This window comes from Lycium ferocissimum, chromosome 5 (assembly GCF_029784015.1).
Source record: "Lycium ferocissimum isolate CSIRO_LF1 chromosome 5, AGI_CSIRO_Lferr_CH_V1, whole genome shotgun sequence".
In the NCBI taxonomy this organism is placed as follows: Eukaryota; Viridiplantae; Streptophyta; class Magnoliopsida; order Solanales; family Solanaceae; genus Lycium; species Lycium ferocissimum.
Window position 1 is genome coordinate 50,866,418 of NC_081346.1, and position 20,009 is coordinate 50,886,426.

At 35.0% G+C, this 20,009-nt stretch overlaps 1 protein-coding gene across 13 annotated transcripts; it reads left to right on the forward strand.

Annotated features, from left to right (window-relative positions):
* The first annotated feature begins 1,767 nt into the window (after positions 1 to 1,767).
* On the forward strand, positions 1,768 to 11,553 carry LOC132056877 (uncharacterized). 13 transcript variants are annotated; one of them, XM_059449272.1, is made up of 9 exons: positions 1,772 to 2,160; positions 6,382 to 6,469; positions 7,227 to 7,347; positions 7,589 to 7,812; positions 7,901 to 8,182; positions 8,264 to 8,511; positions 8,738 to 9,310; positions 9,392 to 9,713; positions 11,456 to 11,553. In XM_059449272.1, the coding sequence occupies exons 4-7, from the start codon at positions 7,680 to 7,682 to the stop codon at positions 8,915 to 8,917; spliced, it is 843 nt and encodes a 280-aa protein (XP_059305255.1). In that variant the 5' UTR covers positions 1,772 to 2,160; positions 6,382 to 6,469; positions 7,227 to 7,347; positions 7,589 to 7,679; the 3' UTR covers positions 8,918 to 9,310; positions 9,392 to 9,713; positions 11,456 to 11,553. The 13 variants fall into 13 exon arrangements, with proteins under 13 accessions (XP_059305259.1, XP_059305260.1, XP_059305255.1 ...); XM_059449274.1 differs by lacking the exon at positions 6,382 to 6,469 and having other exon boundaries at positions 9,392 to 9,524; positions 9,596 to 9,713; XM_059449275.1 differs by lacking the exon at positions 6,382 to 6,469 and having other exon boundaries at positions 9,392 to 9,524; positions 9,615 to 9,713.
* Positions 11,554 to 20,009: the final 8,456 nt, after the last annotated feature.

The following is a 20,009-nucleotide window of genomic DNA, read 5'->3' on the forward strand; positions in this document are numbered from 1 at the left end:
GAAGTCTTGTTTGAGTCATTCTCTGGATTTAGACTCCATAGGTTATGGTAAATAGATTTTGCAATAAAATTTCACTTTTGCCCTTGTGGACTCGGGGTTACCTTTTTGGGTTTGTTTTTTGGTTCCGAACTAAAATATAGCAATATGGGTATCTTTGGACCCATCTAACCTCGTAGAATACTATTTTGACTAGAAAGAACTCATTTGAAAAATCTAGACGAGGTAGAGCTTTCGGAAGCCCTAATCTTCTCGCTTGGAGGCATTGACGAAGGGCAATCTGTTCGTGAGCTATGTGACTTCAAATCTAAGGCAAGTTGAGACTTACCAGACTCTTTATATAGTGTTATGTGTTGGTAAATATAATTAAGGGGTGTAACGGGGAATTGGGGGCCCGTAGTCATGAGGTGACGAGCACTTATGCGGGTATCAATGTAACTGTATGGGTAACTAAAATATGAAAGAATCATGCGATGTGATGAAGATTATGTGTTTAGCCTTCGGGCCTTGAAGGTTGTGGATAAATCAACTAGGTTGGTGTGGTTGTTGCTTATTTAAGCTATGATGGCCATGTTTAATTAATACTTGTGAATATTGACTTAACTTACATTCATAATTAATACTTGTGAATATTGACTTAACTTACATTCATAACTCCACATCTTGTCTAAATTATAAAGGAGGATATATGTTCTTGATATTGAATTGATAATATGCTTTTGCATGGTGTACGCATATCCATTACATTCATTCATGATATTATTAGCATCTAATTGATGAGATACGATAAAGAGACCTTAGATGCTGAATATTGGATATGGTACTTGGACGCAGTGATGATGATGTTATTTTCCTATCGAGTGGTACCCGATGAGTCCCTATGGGTCACGTGAAACCTACCGCAGGAGCGTGTGTATGTCGTTGCATATGGCTATTGCATTGAATACATTTCATTTGCATTTCATACCATTTTTACTTGATTGACTTGTTTTCATGACATGCTTATCCGGATCGTTGAAAAGGTTGAATCTTTATTACTATAATTGGAAAGGACTAAGCTTTATGACTGTAAATGGGAAAAGACTAAGCTTCATGACTGTAATTGGAAAGGGCTAAGCCTTATGATTATGATCTGAAAGTATGAAGCTTTAGGACTTGATTGAAACGTGGATTATCTAAGCTTATTTGCTTAAATGTATAAAAATTGTATATCTTGTCACTTACAAAGCAACGAAGTGTGTATCGGAAGTACCAACCCTCGTCATCGCTGTAGTTTAGGGTCGATCGACGATGTTGCTGGGTACATGTGCTTTCCGTACTCCCTCTACACTTGTTGCACCTTTTGTGTGTAGGTTCGGATATGGGTAGAGGTCGAGATTCTACTGATCGCGGAGGCATAATTTAGTGTCTAGGTTAAGCTGACGATGGTCCCACAGCATCGGACTTCTTTCCTATCTTTATTTTTTGTTTTTCTCCATTTCGACAGTGTTATGCAGTAATTTAAGACTTGTATTTTGGATTAGTAGCTCTTGTACTTATGACTTCCAGGTCTTAGGAAGGAATTTTGACTTAGACTTGTTCATATTTATGTTATTAAGGCATATTGGGTACGTTTGGTTGTTTTCCTTTAATTTCCGCACTTAAATTTATAATTAGAGGCTTGCTTTTCATTTGGGTTCGCCTATGGGTTAGGATAGGTGCCCTCACAGCCATTTGGAATTTTGGGTCGTGACATCATGTCGATCGAGAGAGAGAGAGAGTCACTACAAGAAAAAGGGTTATTAGCGACCAAGATTTAGCGACAAGTATAAAATATGGTCCCTAATGGTACACTTACAGGGACGATATTATTTTCAGGTCTCTAATACGCATTTTTAGTTTTTAATGAAATGAAGGGCACAGAGACCCAATCGCTAGTAATAAAATTTATACGCGGGTCGCACTGAAAATTTCACCTTAAGGCGCCAAAATCAAAAATTTCCTTCTCTCTCTCTCTCCAAAATCCCTGAAGACCCGTCTAAATCCCAATTGCTAAAGCAGGGAAACAAAAACTTTGCCCTCTCTCTCTGTAGAATCCCTGAAGACCTAAACCCAGCTAAAATCAATTTGAGATTTCAAAGTTCTTTTTCTTGATTGATAGCTGCTGGAGTCTACTTCTTTTTGGTAAGCTTAATTTCTGGCCTTTCTAATTGGTGTTGGATACATTTTGTTACTGGGGTTTCTACAATTATTTCTTAAAATTTCGCAAGTGTTTGTATCTCTAGTGGTTTGAATACTGTCATAAATTTGTTTGTATCATTTTTTTGGTTGTGAAGGTAAACTAGTTGGGGGTTTAGAATGAAAAAAGAAATGTTCTTAGGTAACTAATTGAATGAAAAAAAAAAAAATTGTTCTTGGTTAATAATTTGGGGTTTAGAATTTTAATTGTATAATCTTACAGCTTTGACTCTCAGGTGCTAATGGGGTTTTTTGTGCATTTGCTGAAATGGGGATTTTCAGGAACTTCAATTTTCTTTTGGGTCAACTCAATCTTAACCAAAAATGAAAATGTGAATATATTGGGTTATTTTTTTATTAATTACTACCTCAGTCCCAATTTGTATAGCATCTTTCAGATTTTGAGATTCAAATTTTTTATTTTAACTATGAATTGGGATATGGAATTCTTAAATTTTTTGAAGTAAAGTTTACATATTTGAGCTTTAGCTACTGCTGCTTGCCACTGTTGTAGTCATGAATTTATATGCATAATTATTCTATTGTCCAATGTCCATTATAGAAGTTGTCTAAAAAATGGTCGATGACCTGTGCACGTAACATGTAATGGATGTCTTTCATATTTCGGTTGATGTTGCATTTTCTATTTATAGGCATATAAGTTGATGATCCTGCTCTTAACTTCTTTTAAGAATGATAAATGGAACTTAAAAAAGAGTTAGTATTGTGCTCAACTTATGGCTTCTAAGCCTTCTTTTACTAGCTTCTTCATGAATGTAGCTATAGCATTTCATTGTAGTCTAAGAAGAGTTTAGCTTATCAAGATGCTGAGAATGGTTGTGCTTGTAAACTGAGACTCTAAGTCTTGTATAGTTAGGTTTCAAATATAGATAATGAAAAATAGGTTTACTGAAACTTTAAGTCTTTTCTAGTATACTTTCTTCTTTTTCTATTTATCTTTTAATTAATATGGCATAAGACCATGGTGTGGATGTTCGAGTGATCTGCCATTAAGTGTTTGTTTTCAATTTTGTGTTTTGTACACTAAAGCGTTTGGTAAATTTCGAGCTACTCTTCTTCTTCTTCTCCTCTGTTGTCGTTGCTCTTCTTCTTCTTATTCTTATTCTTTTATGTTTGTTACATATTTTATCACTGCTACTACATAATTTCTTTTTACTCTTCTGCCTTTCTCTAATCTTAAATCGCTACTGTAATTGTACCTTTTTTTTTTTTTTTTTTTACTTTTGTCTGTTATTGTTGTTGTTGTCAGAAAGGTGGTTGTAGTTAAACAAGAAAACGAGTTATAAAAGAAAGAAACTTGATAATCAATATGTTTAGTTTCCATCTACAATGTGGTTCATGAACTAAAATTGGTCAGCTAAAATGGATATTATTTTCTTTTGTGTGCATTAGTTGAATAGGGGTAATATATGTTTTTTGTTATCCTTTTCTTTTAAATCTAATTTTTATATACCTTCTAAGGTTATGGCACCATGTAAGCAATGGATGCACCTTGTTGATAATCGGCTTGATGAAGCCTACTCAATCGGGGTGTTTAAGTTCTTGGATTATGCTTTAAGAAAAATTGGAGAATTGTATGAAATACGATGTCCATGTGTCAAATGTTGTAACACAACATTAGGAACGCGTGAAACAGTCGAGTCACATTTGAAAGTATATGGTATAATTCAAAATTATACTTTTTGGTATCACCATGGGGAAGTTTTAGGTGAGCCACAATCAGAATGTAAAGATGAAGATGATAGTGAAGCAGAAGAGTATGAAAGTGAGGATGAAGTACAAGAAATTTTGAGAAATTTATATCCTAATCATGAAGGAGGCACTGCAGATGATGGTTCTGATGGTTTACTTGAAGAGGAACCAAATGTTGAAGCCAAAAAATTTTATAGCCTATTGAGGGATTTTGAGAAGCCATTATACCAAAGTTCAAAAATTTCAAAGTTTCCATGGTGATTAAATGGCTTTAAATAAAAAGTATGGGTCACTAGAGTAATGATTCATTTACAATGTTACTAAAAATGTTAAAGGATGAGTTGTTCCATCAAATTTGCCAAAGTCATATTATGAGGCAAAGAAGGTAGTTCAGAATCTTGGGCTTTCCTACCACAAGATTGATGCTTGTACAAAATGATTGCATGTTATACTGGAAGGAGGATAACTTACTTGAATCCTGTAAAATTTATGGTGTGTCCAGATGGAAATTAGATGAACATAATGGGGAACCAAAGAATAAAAAAGGTAAAAAGATAGCATTAAAGACTTTACGCTATTTTCCGTTAAAGCCTAGGCTTCAAAGGTTGTTTATGTCAACCAAGACATCTTCTTTGATGACATGGCATCATGATAAAAGAGTTGGTGATGGAATAATGAGGCATCCAGCAGATTCAATGGCATGCAAATCATTTGATGAACTTCATCCCTCTTTTGCGGCCGAGACTCGTAATATTCGACTTGGACTTGCTAGTGATGGATTTCAGCCATTTAGGAATTCAAAAACCTAACATAGCATTTGGCGCGTGGTAATTATTCTTTATAATTTACCACCTCGGTTGTGTATGAAACAAGAAAATTTCATTATGTCAATGTTGATTCCTGGTCCAGTTAGTCGTGGAGATGCAATTGACGTATATCTTCAACATTTGATAGATGAATTGAAGGAGTTATGGGAAGTTGGTAGTGAGACCTTTGATGCAAAGAACTAGACAGAATTTTAAGTTGCAAGCTTCTTTGTTATGGACCATCAATGACTTTCCAGCATATGGAAATTTGTCTGGATGGAGTACAAAAGGGAAATTGGCATGCCCTTGTTGCAACAAAGACACTTCTTCAATAAGATTGGCTCATGGTAAGAAACAGTGTTTTATGGGCCATCGACATTACCTTCCTCGTAATCACAGATGGAGGAATGATAATGAGTCATTTGATGGCACAAAAGAGCTAAGGCTCCCACCAAAAATGTGTTCTGGCATTGAGATACTTAATCAAGTGCAAGATCTTGAAGGGCTATAGTTAACAAAGGATCCAAAGAAAAGGATCAAGATATCACATGATAAACGGAAGGATAACTGGAATAAGAGGAGTATTTTTTTTAACTTCCATATTGGAAATCTCTCTTGTTGCGACATAATTTGGATGTTATGCATATCGAGAAAAACATAAGTGATAACATTTTGGGAACGATCATGAATGTTGCAAGAAAGACCAAGGATGCCATTAATACTAGACTAGATTTGCAACAAATGAACATCAGGCCAGAGTTGCACCCCATCAAAAAAGGAGAAAAATATGAAGTTCCAATTGCACCTTACACATAATCTCCCCAAGAAAAGCACAACTTCTGCCTTTTCTTTAAAAATTTAAAGGTCCCGGATGGATTTTCATCTAATGTTTCTCAATGTGTGAACTTGAAAGATCACAAGATATCTGGCTTAAAGAGTCATGATTGCCATGTTATCCTACAACATTTACTCCCTCTTGCACTACGTGGTATGTTGTCGAAAGAAGTGTGTGAGCCTCTTATTGAGTTATCTTTATTTTTCAATGCGCTTGGAGCTAAGGTGTTAAGGATGGATGACTAGGAACAAATTGAAGCTCAAATTCCTATAACTCTTTGCAAGCTAGAAAAAGTCTTCCCTCCTTCATTTTTTGATGTAATTGTGCACTTGCCTATTCATTTAGCTAATGAAGCTAGGCTTGCTGGATCAATTCAGTATCGGTGGATGTATCCTATAGAGTGATAGTTATATTTTTTAAAATCTCTCATCGGCAATAGGGCTTGTCCAGAAGGTTCTATTGCAGAAGGATACCTTGCAAATGAATGTATGACCTTGTGTTCAAGGTATCTGCATACAATTGACACAAAGTTTAATCGGTCAGAAAGAAATTATGATGGTGGTTTACAAGAATCAGATTAAGGTTCATCTCTGTATTGTAAATTTGGAAAAACTTTGGGAGCTAGAAAAACGATGACCTTGAAGCAAACAAATGAATTGGATCAAGCACATATATACATATTGAAGAATTGTGAAGAAGTTGTACAATTTCTAGAGTTTGAAATTTTTTCTTTCATTTCATTTCATTCTCTTTGTTTCTTTTACAATTATTTCAATTTTTGTATGACATTTGGGTTTCCCCTCAAATTTGTAGAGGGTTTGCACAAATTCATGTGGATGCTACTCAACACTTGTCTGATGATGAATGGAATAAACAATTTATTGAATGGTTTAAAGTTAGGGTGAGTAATATATACGCATAAAATTTGGCAATTAATGTTGTGTTGTATTACTCATTCCGAATTAATCAACTTTATCTTGTTGAAAGGTTGCAGAATTGCATAAAGGAGATGATAGTGAGATTATCCAAAATCTGCTCGAACTTTCACGTGGTCCTACCAAATATGTGACACATTTTAATGGCTACCTCGTTAATGGATATAGATATCATGTAGAAGATTATGATAAACAGTTACGTACTCAAAATTGTGGCGTGGTTGTTGTTGGTGAAACTGATAAACAAAGTGAGAATATTGATTACTAAGGGATTTTAACCGATGTTCTTGAATTGCAATTCGTTGGTCGAAGAGTGATTTAATTTCGATGTAATTGGTTTGATGTGTATGATAAAACAAAAGGAGTTAAAAAAGATGAATATGGCTTGGTAAATGTTAATTGGGGGCGATTTTTGAAAACAAATGAGCCTTTGATATTAGCGGACCAAGCATCTCAAGAATTTAATGCTAGTGATAATTCCAATAAATGTTGGCGTGTAGTGAGAAAGATGCAACCTCGTGATACCTATGAGGTTGTGCAACAAATGGATGATGATGTTGTAGGTTTAGAAAATCCTACACAAAATAAACGAAGAAGAATGGATGAGGTGAAGTATCTCTTTATGCATTAGCATACTCATTGTTATACATTTTGTTTACATGAGTTTTCGGTTAGCGCATGGTGTTTATAATGTCCTAATTTTTTCCTTTTGGTTTTTTGCAGGTTTAATATGAAACCATTAAAGCCTGAAAATGAGGTGAGATCCACTGTGAAGGCTGCACCGGGTGCTATAGGGAAGGGACGAGGGCGAGGGATTACATCTATAGGGGTTTCCGGTAATAAGGTGGGATCATACCTACAGAGTGCTTTTTGTGCTAGTAAAAGTATGCCAACACGATTAGATTCTACCAGGTGTGTTGTTCAAGGATTACAAACTGATATTCCATTTTCTCCATGTACTGATCAAGTAATGCAATACACCCAAACAGTTGAACCACGTATGGTTCTTAAATTTATTATCTTATTAATTTGTAGAACTGAATTTTAATACTAAAGTGTTTGTTAATATGATTTCCTTGAAGTAGATGCTACAGCAAAGGGACGAGGGCAAGGACTTAGACCTATGGACTCTTTAAAGGTATCTGGAAATGAGGTGGGATCCTTCCATAAAATAGCATGTCTACAGGAAAAGGACTGGGAACGATGAATAAAAATCCCTTGATTCTTGAGAAAGAGCATATGCAAACTAATGTTCTGTTTTCTCCATCTGCTAATCAAGTTGTGCAATCCACCCAAACATTTGAACCAAGTATAGTTTCTCAAATCTATCATGTTATTTATTTGTACAACTGAATTTTAATGTTAAATTTTTTACTAATATGATTTTCTTGTACTAGGAGATATAGCGAAGGGAAAGGATCGAGGGCTAAGATCTATGGGCGCTTTTGGGGTGTCTGGAAATGAAGGGGGATCTTCCTATAAGAGTGCTCTTTATGCTAGTCAAAATATGTCAAGACTTTCTAATAGTACAAGATCAGCTTCTACCATGTCTACTACTCAAGGATTGCGAACAACAAATAAAAACTCTTTGGTTCATGAGAAAGAGCATATGCAAACTGATATTTCAGTTTCTCCTTCTACTGATCAAGTTACGCAGCCCACCCAAACAGTTGAAACAAGTATGGTTTCTCAAATCTATTTGATCACAAGTTTATCACTTGTACAATATTTTTTGACATTTCTAAATTATGCAATTGTAGGTTCATGTTCTACTGAAAAGGTAAAAAAGGTTCGAGGAAGTAACAAGTGCAAAGAAGTTGCATCACTTGAAGTTGGACAAAAGCTAAAAGTAACATTTTACAATAACCGAACAGTTGGAAAGAACAGCAATCTATTTTCGAGGCACTTGGGAAAAATAGTTCGTGATCGTAATATGTGTCCACTAGGAGTATCAAAGTGGAATGACATTAAGGAAGAAAAGTTAAATCACATGTGGGCAGCGGTTGCGGTAATTAGATGGATTATTCTTTTTCTCTTTCTCTGTTTCCTCTTTTCTTACCATTTTTGTCCACCATCTTGCTAGAACTGGCTGCTTCAGACAATATGTTTTTGCCATATTTTTTCTGAAGACCACACTGCAAAAATACCTCAAGACCCTAGTGTTAGAAAGTTGACTTTTTTCTGTGCTAATTTAATCACATATTGGAGCTCAACCTAAGTTTGACTTACTGCAGGATAAATTTGAGAGTGATGACATGAACATTAATCGCGATCATATCTTGGCATGGATGAAAGAATTATGGAACAAATGGAGAGGTGGATTGCATGCAAACTATGTAAAGGGTAAGTCAATCCAAGAGGCTCTTAAGAATCTACCGGAAGGGGTAGACAAGAAACAATTGAGTGGTTGGTAAAAGAACAGTTTTCTTCAGAAAGTTTTCAGGTTTGACATGATTTCTAATCACAAGATTTCATTATTTTCTTACTATGATATTTTAATTGAGAATTTATTTATAACATTTGGATTTAATATTGTTACACAAAATAGTCGAGAAGCAGTAGGAATGCAGCAAATAGAGCTAAGTTGAAGATGTTTCATCATATTAGTAGACAGCCAATTAGAGAGATTATTTATCAGAAGGTGTTACCATAAAAAAAAAAATTATATTGACGAGGCATTATTTGACATCTTTTACTTTGATGTAAAGGGCAAAAAATATGGCAAACCACCAGATTTGGCAACTGTTTTCTTTGATACTCGCCAGAAGAATAACACACTTGTCGATTCTGAAACAATCAAAAAACATGTGAGTTTCATCAACTGAACATGTACCTTACTTTAGTTATATTATGGATTCTAACAGAAATCTATATATATACTTCGTTAGGCTCAAATTCAAGAATTGATGTCGTTCGAACCTTCTCTTCCAAGCATAGAGATTGTAGAAAAATGCTTTGGACCCCAGACTCGTAGCCATGTATTTGGCTTTGGGGGTGGAGTAAAGGCAAAGGATTTGAAATGTAGGACTTCCTCAAAGACTGAATTATTGTCAGAACTACGTTCAACTCAAGAGGAAAATAATTCTTTGAAGGATCGATTGTCAAACGTAGAAAATGAGATGAAGCAATTAAAAGAACTGGTATTAGCTCAACACTCAAATGTTCAGCCTCCGACATCACCTATTTCAGGAGAAGATTGAATATACCCAGGTTAGTAACAGCTTACCCAGAACTTCAATTTTTTTTTTTTTTTTATTGATTTTAGTTTTTGCGCTCTTAAAACAGTGATAAGAACTGATTGTTGATTAGCTGGTGTTATCTCAAAATGTGTTATCTTTTGTTGATTTTGCTTGTTGCTGCTGTTAACTAGAACTAAATGTTCATTTGACCTGATAATTTGAAGGCTACTGCAGCTTATAGGCTTAAAGTTATCTAAACTAAAGCAACCGTACGGGTTCCTTATTAAAAAAAAAAAAAAAAGATCTTTTCAAGCAACTGTATGTTCCTTATTAAAAAAAGCTTCTTTTCAAGCAACTGTAGGAATCTAACATGGAGTTTAAAGTGTTTAATGACCATGTAAAAATCCTGTTCTTTTCAGGCAGCATGAAATTGCCCTGCTTTCTCCTGTAACAGTAATACTCTGCTATAGTGCTCGAATGCCACAAAAAAATCCACTTTGAGGTTCAAATGGAATTAATTCACATAGAAACATAAATGGGGTGTCAAAAATGAAAGCGCTTTTGCCTTCGTTCCATCTAGTCGAATCTAGTATGCTCTGTTTATTAGAAATAGAATATATATATAAAAGAGATCTTGTCATTATGAAACTTTTCATTAAAAGTAGGAACTATGAAGGAAATGATTATTTCTTATAATTTGTTAAAAATCGATACCATTTACTGAAAATTGCGTGGATATATTTGAAATGGAACTTCAATTTGAGCGTCATTTTCTTTAGTAGTTTTATTTTTTCTGTTGTTTGGTGATTTGTGGTTTTAGTTAAATATTTTTGCAGTGGACATGGTTTGATATGGGTAGGAATTAAATTGATTAATCTATTTCCCTCAGAATACGTATCAAGGAGTCGTTTGAACCACTTTTTCTTTTCCACATTGAAACCACTTTTGGATGTCACTTTTTCTTTTTCACATTGAAACCGCTTTTGGATGTCACTTTTTCTTTTTCACATCGAAACCACATTTGGATGTTCTTTGCAAAACAGATTGTGCTAAAAGGGAACAGCTTAAACAGTGGTAGTGTTTTAAAAGCTTGCAAGTTATTTGCTGAGTGGAAGAAAATTTCTTTTAAAAGAACCTTCAACCTTAGAGGCTTCAAACAACCATTTTGAAAAACAGTTTTTAAAAGAACTACAGACATACATGTTTAACTCATTGAGTTATATAAATGAATCTTATTGAGAGAGATTTAGGATTGAGTGCCATATCTTTTGTCCCTATATAAGAATAATTAAGAAGACAAACAAGGATTAATTAAGAAAGACCTCTAAAGCTAAAAAAACAAAAGAATTCTCAGAGAAATTTTGCATCTTCTAAATTGATAGACTTTATCTTGTAAATCTTTAGACAATGTTGCATTTGTATGGACCATCTTCAATCTCAGAAGTCCTTAGACAAAAGAATTCATGGACCATTTCCAATCTCTTAACTTTGTAATTGGGCATCTATTATCTGCAATACTGGTGGAAAAAATTCGAGATCAAGTTTTATCCTTTTTTCCTGATTTCCTTGTTCTCTGAATCCAATGAAAGGTCAATTATGGGGTTCAGTACTTGAGTTGGACCTCATTTTTCATTTCACACTTACTGAGTAGGGCTTGTTCTTGTCATAACTCTTAAATTATTGTTAGAGTAAAGTTATAGAAAATTATTTAACCAATTGTCTAGTCGATTTTCATACTTTTTTCTAAAGAAAATCTCTTGATACTTTTTACAGGTTCTGGATACTGGAGTTCACATGAACCAAGTTTTTGAGGACGTACAACTATTTGACTATCATTTTGCTAGGAATGTTGGACAAATTTTATATTATAGGCTAGGATATTAGCTATCTACATTTTTTGCTAAGGGAATATGTACACAATTATATTGTGACGATAGCTTACGTTGTGGTTGTACAGTGCCAGCAACTGATGTTGATCCTTTTTTGTAATTAATTTCTCTATATACTTCGTCTGTTTCAATTTATGTGAACCTATTTTCTTTTTAGTCCGTACCAAAATGAATGACTTCTTTCCTAATTTGAAAAACAAATTCACTTTATAAATGATTTACAGCCACACAAATATTCAAGACTTATTTTGAACCACAAGTTTCAAAAGTCTTCCCTCTTTCTTAAATGTCGCAATTCCAGTCAAATGGGTTCACATAAATTGAAACGGAAGGAGTATATGTTATCAAATGCTCCACAGGTTCATCATTATATTATCCTGTCATGATTTAATTTTTTAGTTGCAAATTGAATATGATTTGTAGAATTAATTGATTAAGAGTTATTTGACAAAGATTTATAGGGACCAGGTCATAAGTATCTTTAACGACCAGATTACTCGTCCTTAAATGTTTCTGGCACCAGAAAAATTAATTGCACATTTTTAATTAGGGACCAGAATATTTGTCCCTAAAAATGTTTAGGGACCAGATACTATGCCTTAAAGCCATCAACTAGGACCAGAAACATGGTCCCTAAAAGGTATTTAGAGACCAGAATGGACCTGGTTGCTAACGATCATTAAGGACAAGGTCACTTTTCCGGCCGTTAATTGGCTTTAGCGGCGGAGGCTATTGTGACGAGCAACGACCAGAAAAATCTGGTCGTTATTAGGGATCATATTTCCCTTCGCTATTGGTCATTTTTCTTGTAGTGAGTTTTCCCCAAAAAAGAAATTTGATTTTTCAGAAATAATTTTAAGAAATTAAAAAAAATGAATTTTTGACACATGGAGGTGTGTGTAGAACACTTCCCACCACTAGTGTGATCCGGTACTTTTAAGGAGGTATTAAATTCACTTGAAATGAAAATAAGGGGGTAAAAAATGATCTGTAAAGTTACAGTGTTAAAGTGAACTTTTCGGAAAAGTTTGGGGGAAATTTATGTATTTTCTCTTTCCTTAAATTTATAAATACTATTTCCAAGAGCAAATATAAATGCATACCCACACACATACATATATGTGTGTGTGTATGAAATTAAAATAATAACACTCATGTTTATCAACAACTCAAACTCACATCCAACATACTCATGTCTTCATATGGACATTAACATCAACTTAGGACGTGGAATTTTTTTTCTTCTTATTTTACCATTAAATAAGATGTGAGATTTTTAAAGTCGTCAAAATAATCGGAAACTTTACATAAGATAACATGCATTTGACAATGTATAAATGGAATATAACACAATGACAATTATCAGAAAAATTGAATCGACTTGTATTACAGAAATAAAGTAGAGAAGAAATACGAGTAAATGATATATAAAAACTTTATAAGTTTTATCTTCACATTAATTAAATGACTTTCATAGTTGGAATATTGATCACAAACTATAAGATAAATAAATTTATCCTTTAACTCGTGTGTGGAATAGTCAATTGACTTTTTCTTTACCCTAAGTTAAGAAGGGAAAGTTGACTTGTTAAACGGTTGTGTTAAACAAAAAATTGTACAAGTGAAATACATGCCATGTTGAATAGCATTATGAATTTTGTTGTCACTGTTTGATTTTCAGAAGCATACGTACTTACTATTTCAAACTTGTCATTTATATATCAAGTAACGGAAAAGGCCAAAAATGCTTCTAAATATTGAATTTGGCTCAAGGATACCTTCCTTCCACCTATTGGATCAAAAATATCCTCAAAATTATTTTTTTGCTTAAAAATGTCCTTAACCTATTGAGTTTGTCTAAAAAGAAAAAATACCCTCCTTCCACTTATTAGATCAAAAATACCCTCAATGTTATTTTTGGCTTAAAAATAGCCCTAAAACTATTGGTTAACTAGATGAGGCTTTATAAAAAGCCACGTGGCAGTGTATGATTAATCCCGGTACACCCAATGTGAATTTAATTACCCAACCAATACGTATAAATCCAACCCAGCCATATAATTAAACCCGAACTTCTCGATTATGAACGCCCCCCCCCCCCCCCCCACCATGAATCATTTTTTTCTCATGTAACGACTCTCAACATGTCGCAGATCACGGTCTGAACATATTAATTCATGTAGTAACTAATGTCACACCCCTGTTTTTGCGCCCCGAAGGACACGAGTTTTATTATTAAAGGTTTTTTCCATTTGAAGTGATGGTTTTGAATAAGGATTAATTATTGTTATAGAGTCGCCACTTGGAATTGAGTTTTGGTGTTCCAAGTCACCTTATGAATCCTTAATCAAAAGGAAATGACTCTTTTATTTTGGTCTGTGAAAATAAAAGTCCGGATAAGGAATTCTGTTAACCGGAGAGAAGGCGTTAGGCATTCCCCGAGTCCCGTGGTTTTAGCACGGTCGCTTTTATTGACTAATATTTGGCGTAACTAATTTTTGGATAAAGATTATGCATATGAGCCCTTGAATGATTATGCCCTTTTGTTCGCTTTAATACTTATTTTATCTTATTAATGTATGGCATACTGGTTGCAGCGCTTTCCAGTCTTACCACAAATTTTAATTTGTATCTCGCGACTTTTGAGGCCTTTATGGGTCGTTCCGGCTTCCGTGCCTAAATAAGCATCTAACGCACTTAAAGCCTATCCATCCCAATTAATACGGCTTCGAATATTTGTAAGTAAATTTTATAGAAACGATTTATCGGTAGCAGCGCTTTCCGACTTCATCATGAATTATCACTTAAATTGATTAATTAACTTCTAAATTCTTTTGATTCGGGTCGTAACCCAACAAACTCTCTTTCGAGTATTTCTTTTAACAACGGATCTTGAAGTCATTCGCAACCCATCTCGCTTCCTCACAAATGTTTTTACCCCTCCTTAAATGACCTAATAATACTACTTAAGACTCTATATTACAAAACATAAGATTACTTTTCCTTATTTACAAAACATACCAACAAAATTACAAAGTATATCAGATTTGAGCTTAATGGATGCCCACAATTTTGGCCTTTTTTTAAGGAAGATAATCTGATTTTAATTGTGAGCTTATTTTTAGGAAGTTACCCATCAACTTCTTCTTCTTTTTAAAAATATTTCTCTCTCTCTCTCTCTCCCTCTCTATGACAGACATCATTTTCAGACCTAAAATTCATGTTCTCTCCTAGTATAGATTTTCAAACCAATATTACAAAGTATTTTTGATTGCTGACCTGTGTATTAATTGTATGTAAAAATTGGTTTGTATCGTTTTGAGATATGTGTGATCATTATGTGTTTGAAATCTGTATAAATTATATAAACTGTAGTTTTAAAAAATGTTGAAAACTAATATATGTATGAAATGTGTATGGAATATGCTATATATCATTTTTAGATATATGCGGCACAACGTGTATGAAATGCGAATAAATTCGATATGAATTAGTCTTAAAAATGTTAAAAACTGATATGTGTATGAAATGTGTATGAAATCTGATTTGTGTCAATCAGAAAACTTATTATACATATATACTTTCTCATAATCTATACATATTTTGATCAGATTTTATACAATTTATATGTATTTTATCATAATCAAAATATACATACAACTTTTATACACATAAAAATTATAACGAATTAATACAGTTATACATATTGCATACAAAAATTTATACATATTTATTTTCTGGAGTATGAACTTTGTATGGAATCTGTATCAATTATAAATTTATTATACATATTTTCTCAAATTTTACACAAACTATGATTAGATTTTATACAATTTATATATAATTTATCATAATCAAAATACACATACAATTTTTATACATATTTCATATATAAAAATTATAACGAATTTATACAGTTATACATATTGCATACAAAAATTATCCATATATATTTTCTGATGTATGAACTTTGTACATAAAAATTAACGATTAGAATGGACTTTTCTAGTAAAAGTTGGAGAAAATTAGAGAACAATATATCTTAATTTTGAATGGGGAGAGAAAAGTAGATGAAATAAGAGAGCAGAAGTTGGAGAAAATCAGGGAACAATTGTCACACCCCAACGTTGGTAAGGCGTGACTGGCACCCGACGCCTTATGGGAACCGAGCGAACCAAGGTGTAACTTACACTCACTATGTCTCGAATGGCAACACAAGATCAAAGAGGCTAAAATATGAATATAATATCATGCATACGTATAAGTACAATAGGCCTACGTGCCAACATATCCATTGATAAAACATAACTAAATTGTATACAGGAATCTGTCTGCAAAGCCTCTATGAACATGACTGAAGTACATAAGTCGGGACAGGGCCCCGACATTCCCTTAACACAAAATACATACACAGCCCAGACTCGGCAATGCTCCAGGAAGAAGTGGAGCCCACCAATCAAAACTAGTACCTGAAAGCAGCCTACTGTGGAAGATCCTCGTCCCGTCTGTCTACATCTGCGGGCATGAATACAGTGTCCACAAGAAAGGACGTCAGTACGAATAAAGTACCGAGTATGTACGGCGGAAATGTAATATAATAAATATATACTGCAGGGAAAAAGATAAGCATCAACTTGGCACTTCTGACTTACTAATGAGAATCTAGCATATACATATCTCTCCATACTCTCATATCTTCAACTACATCTGTATACTATACTGTAATCCTGACTAACATATCATTCTGGTGCTATCTCTCTGCCCAACTGACCAGTGATAACTGCCCGACCGGTCATAGCCCGGTGGTAACGGCCCATCCGATTATCGCCCGATGGTAGAGCGCAATTGCCCGACTGATCAGTGGCAACTGCCCAACCGGCCATAGCTCAGTGGTAATAACTGCCCAACTAGCCGCAGCATGGTGGTAAACACATATCTGCCCAACCGGCCGTAGCCCGGTGGTAACATCTGCCCGACTGGTCGTAAACCAGTGGTAATTATAATCGACATCATAACCAAACTTTTACAAGTAATCTCTATGCACTTCTCATGGTCATCACATAACCCGTAGGGTCTACATAATCACATAAGACTTATAAGCACAGCTCAGGCCATTAGTACTTCTTCCCGCTTGACTAGACAATAACCAAATCCTAAGATACAACATAGACCTCTCTTCGAACATTAAATACCTCATTAGGGATCTTCTACTAACACTCTATTCATGTCCTATAAAACATTCCTTAAGAACCTATTCCTAAACTCATTGGATTGTTATTATGGAACCATCATCATGAACACATCTCACCTTGAAGGAACAAAATCATAAGGTGAGATCAACATCAATGAATGACATCAATAGATATGAAACAAGTTTAATGATATCACAGGAACATCGGGAACTTTAAGCTTTGGTATTTTAGTGTTATAGCCCGTATTTCGTGCGTTCGGATATTGCGGGACAATGGTGAGAAGTTAAGGACAAGACTATGTTCTGAAATAATTTTAGTGTACGAGTTGTTAGAAGTATTATTTATGAACATTGGAGGTATGGAAATATTGAGAAAGGCTAAGGGTAAAAAGGGAAATTTGTAAAGTGGCATCATGGGAATAATGTGGAAGGCTAGGGGTAAAATGGTAATTTCACACAAAAGTTCAAGAAAATTTTAAAAAGGGCCAAAGCTTGCATGAGAAGACAAAGGGGTCATCTTTATTAATTTTCAAGAAAATTCTAGCAGAAGGGCCATGTGACATGCATGTGGTGTGTGGGCCATAGCCCACTTGGATGAAATATGCATGTATATATATATGACATATTAGTCATAATTTCCATATAAACTCTAGAGCCTTGGAGAGAAAGAAAAGAAAGAAAAAGAACTTGGAGAGAAAAGCCAAGAGCCATTCGGCCATGGCTAGGAAAAATTGGCTCCATGGAATTGATGAAGAAAAATTATTTTCTTCTTGAATTCCAACTAATTTGAAGGCCCTAATTAACATGGAGAGGTTGGTGGAGCAATTCAATCATTCATTTGTGCAATACATGCCCTAGCCAAATGAAGAAACAAGTGGAGAAAGGTATGTGTTTAACCCTCTCTTACATGTCTTAGGAATGATTGTGAGTATTGTAGAAAGTAGAAATGGATGAAGTTCATGAAACATGAATATGGAGGTTGTGGCCGTGTGTGTTTGTTGTGGTGTGGGAAGATTGAATTAGTTTTATGTAGTATGTTGCTTGTTGTTGTAATGTATAGAAAAAGATAAAAATTCATGGAAATATGTGTGTGTGTTGTTGTAGCCGCATGTAGAGGCTTGGCCGAATATATGTTGTGTTGTGTAGATGTGGTGAATTGACTTCTATTCAATATTTTGGTTATTGTCGTTATAGATTCTATAATGTAAAACGAGGATTTAATGGTTGGAAATAAAGTTGTGATTGTTATGGATCATGGAAAAGGTTAGTGTAACATTGGTATGGTTTTTTATGTTGGTAGGAATGATATTGCCAATATGTTGATTATGAATATAATACATGAATGTGAAAGTGAAGTATATGTTGGAAGATTGTAAGATTAGGGTTGTTGGAATTGAATTGAATTGAATATAAATGGAATGTTGTTGGCAAGATTGTTGGTATTGTTGATTAGTGATTTTGGCCGAGTTCCATTCTCGGGTTGTTGTTGTTAATATTGGCCGAGTTAGATTCTCGGGGATGGCGCATTTACGGGGAAATGCTGCCGAAATTTCTGTAGACAAATGTGAATTCAAGATTGGGTTCCTAAAAGCTCTAATTAATGTTTGGTAAATATGACCAAATGTAGATTTTGGAGAAGTTGGAACTTGAATTTGGAGGAGCGTAAGAAGCGGAAAAAGGTATGTAAGGTTTTACCTTTTCTTCCTTTGGCATGTCTTAGATGTAATAGGCTTGAATACGTGTCTCGGGGACCACTCTAATTCTAGAAATCCAAGCTTGAATTTGATTACTATTCATTCAATAGAATTGAATTAAATGCTTATGAATAGTTGAAAGAATTGTCTAAACACCTAGAACTTGCATGAATAGGATCCGTTTACTCTAAAACTCTCATAGGTCATGTCATGAAACGTATTATACGTAAATTGTGTACGCCGCCTCATTTGACTCGAGGTGGGCCCACTATTTCCTAATTTCCTCCTATGGCTCCATTTGGCTTATTTCCGTATTGCAGTTAAAGGAAACTTTTGGACATCGTTCCGACTACTAAATAATAGTCGTTTTAACTAATCCCTTGACTCCAAGGCATGATTTTCTTCCTAAAGGTTCATAAATGTTTTCCAACATATTCATTCTTCTCCAAACCCAAGTTGTACGATTTTGAAAGTTCTTATGACTAAAACAATGACTATGATTCTATGATGACAATGAAGATGTTAGATATGAGAAAATGACTACGACACGACATGACATGACATGATATGACACGACATGATGTGATATGAGATGATATGATATGACATGATATGATATGATATGATACGATATGATATGTTCTACGTTCTCTTAATGTTATTCTCCGTTGGTAGTCTCGCCTTATGATTATCGTTCTTTCAAGGTGAGATATGACGACCATGATTATTCCATAATGTAATCGGAGGTCTCCGACCTTACGTCACTCCGATGGATACATGACTTTCTTTGGGCTCTCATGCATGCCATACATGTATATGTACATGGGTTGGGGGGATGGGATACGTATATGGGGGGAATGGGAAGGGAAACATGTTTCATTGCCACCGGTCACTTATCATCCCGGACGCGGATGCGACGCGGATTTATGGGTGAGCGGAGTATTTCGGCGTATGTGGGCGAGCCGACTTGTTCGGCGCTATGATACCATATGACCGGACAAGCATGTGGCATCCGCCCCCGGGGCACTCATACGCACAGTCTGACTTTACATTATATGATCCCTATGTACCGGTTCCAGCTTTACATGATATGTTCCATACGTACAGGTTACAGCTTTACGCATGACATGTTCCATATGCACAACTTACTCCCTTATACAAGATATGTCTCATATGTACAGGATACTTTCTCACATGATATGCTCTACATCTCCATACTGTTGTTGCACATGATTACGTCTCTTTCTATGTTACCATCCATGCCTCACATACTCGGTACATTGCTCGTACCGACCCCTCTTCTTCGGGGGGCCGCGTTTCATGCCGCGCGAGTGAACCCGGATAGTGAAGCTAGCATAGAAGATGTCCGGCGGGGTTGGTAGGCTCCACACTTGTCCCGGAGTGCTTTGCCGAGTCGAGCATATGTGCCATGACGTTTTGTTCGGAGTTAGAGACTTTGCAGACAGAGTCGTGGGTATTGGGTTGTCAGTCTGTAAGCAGCTCCAACAGCCGATATGTTATCACGTCTCGTGTTACAAGTCTTATATGATGTC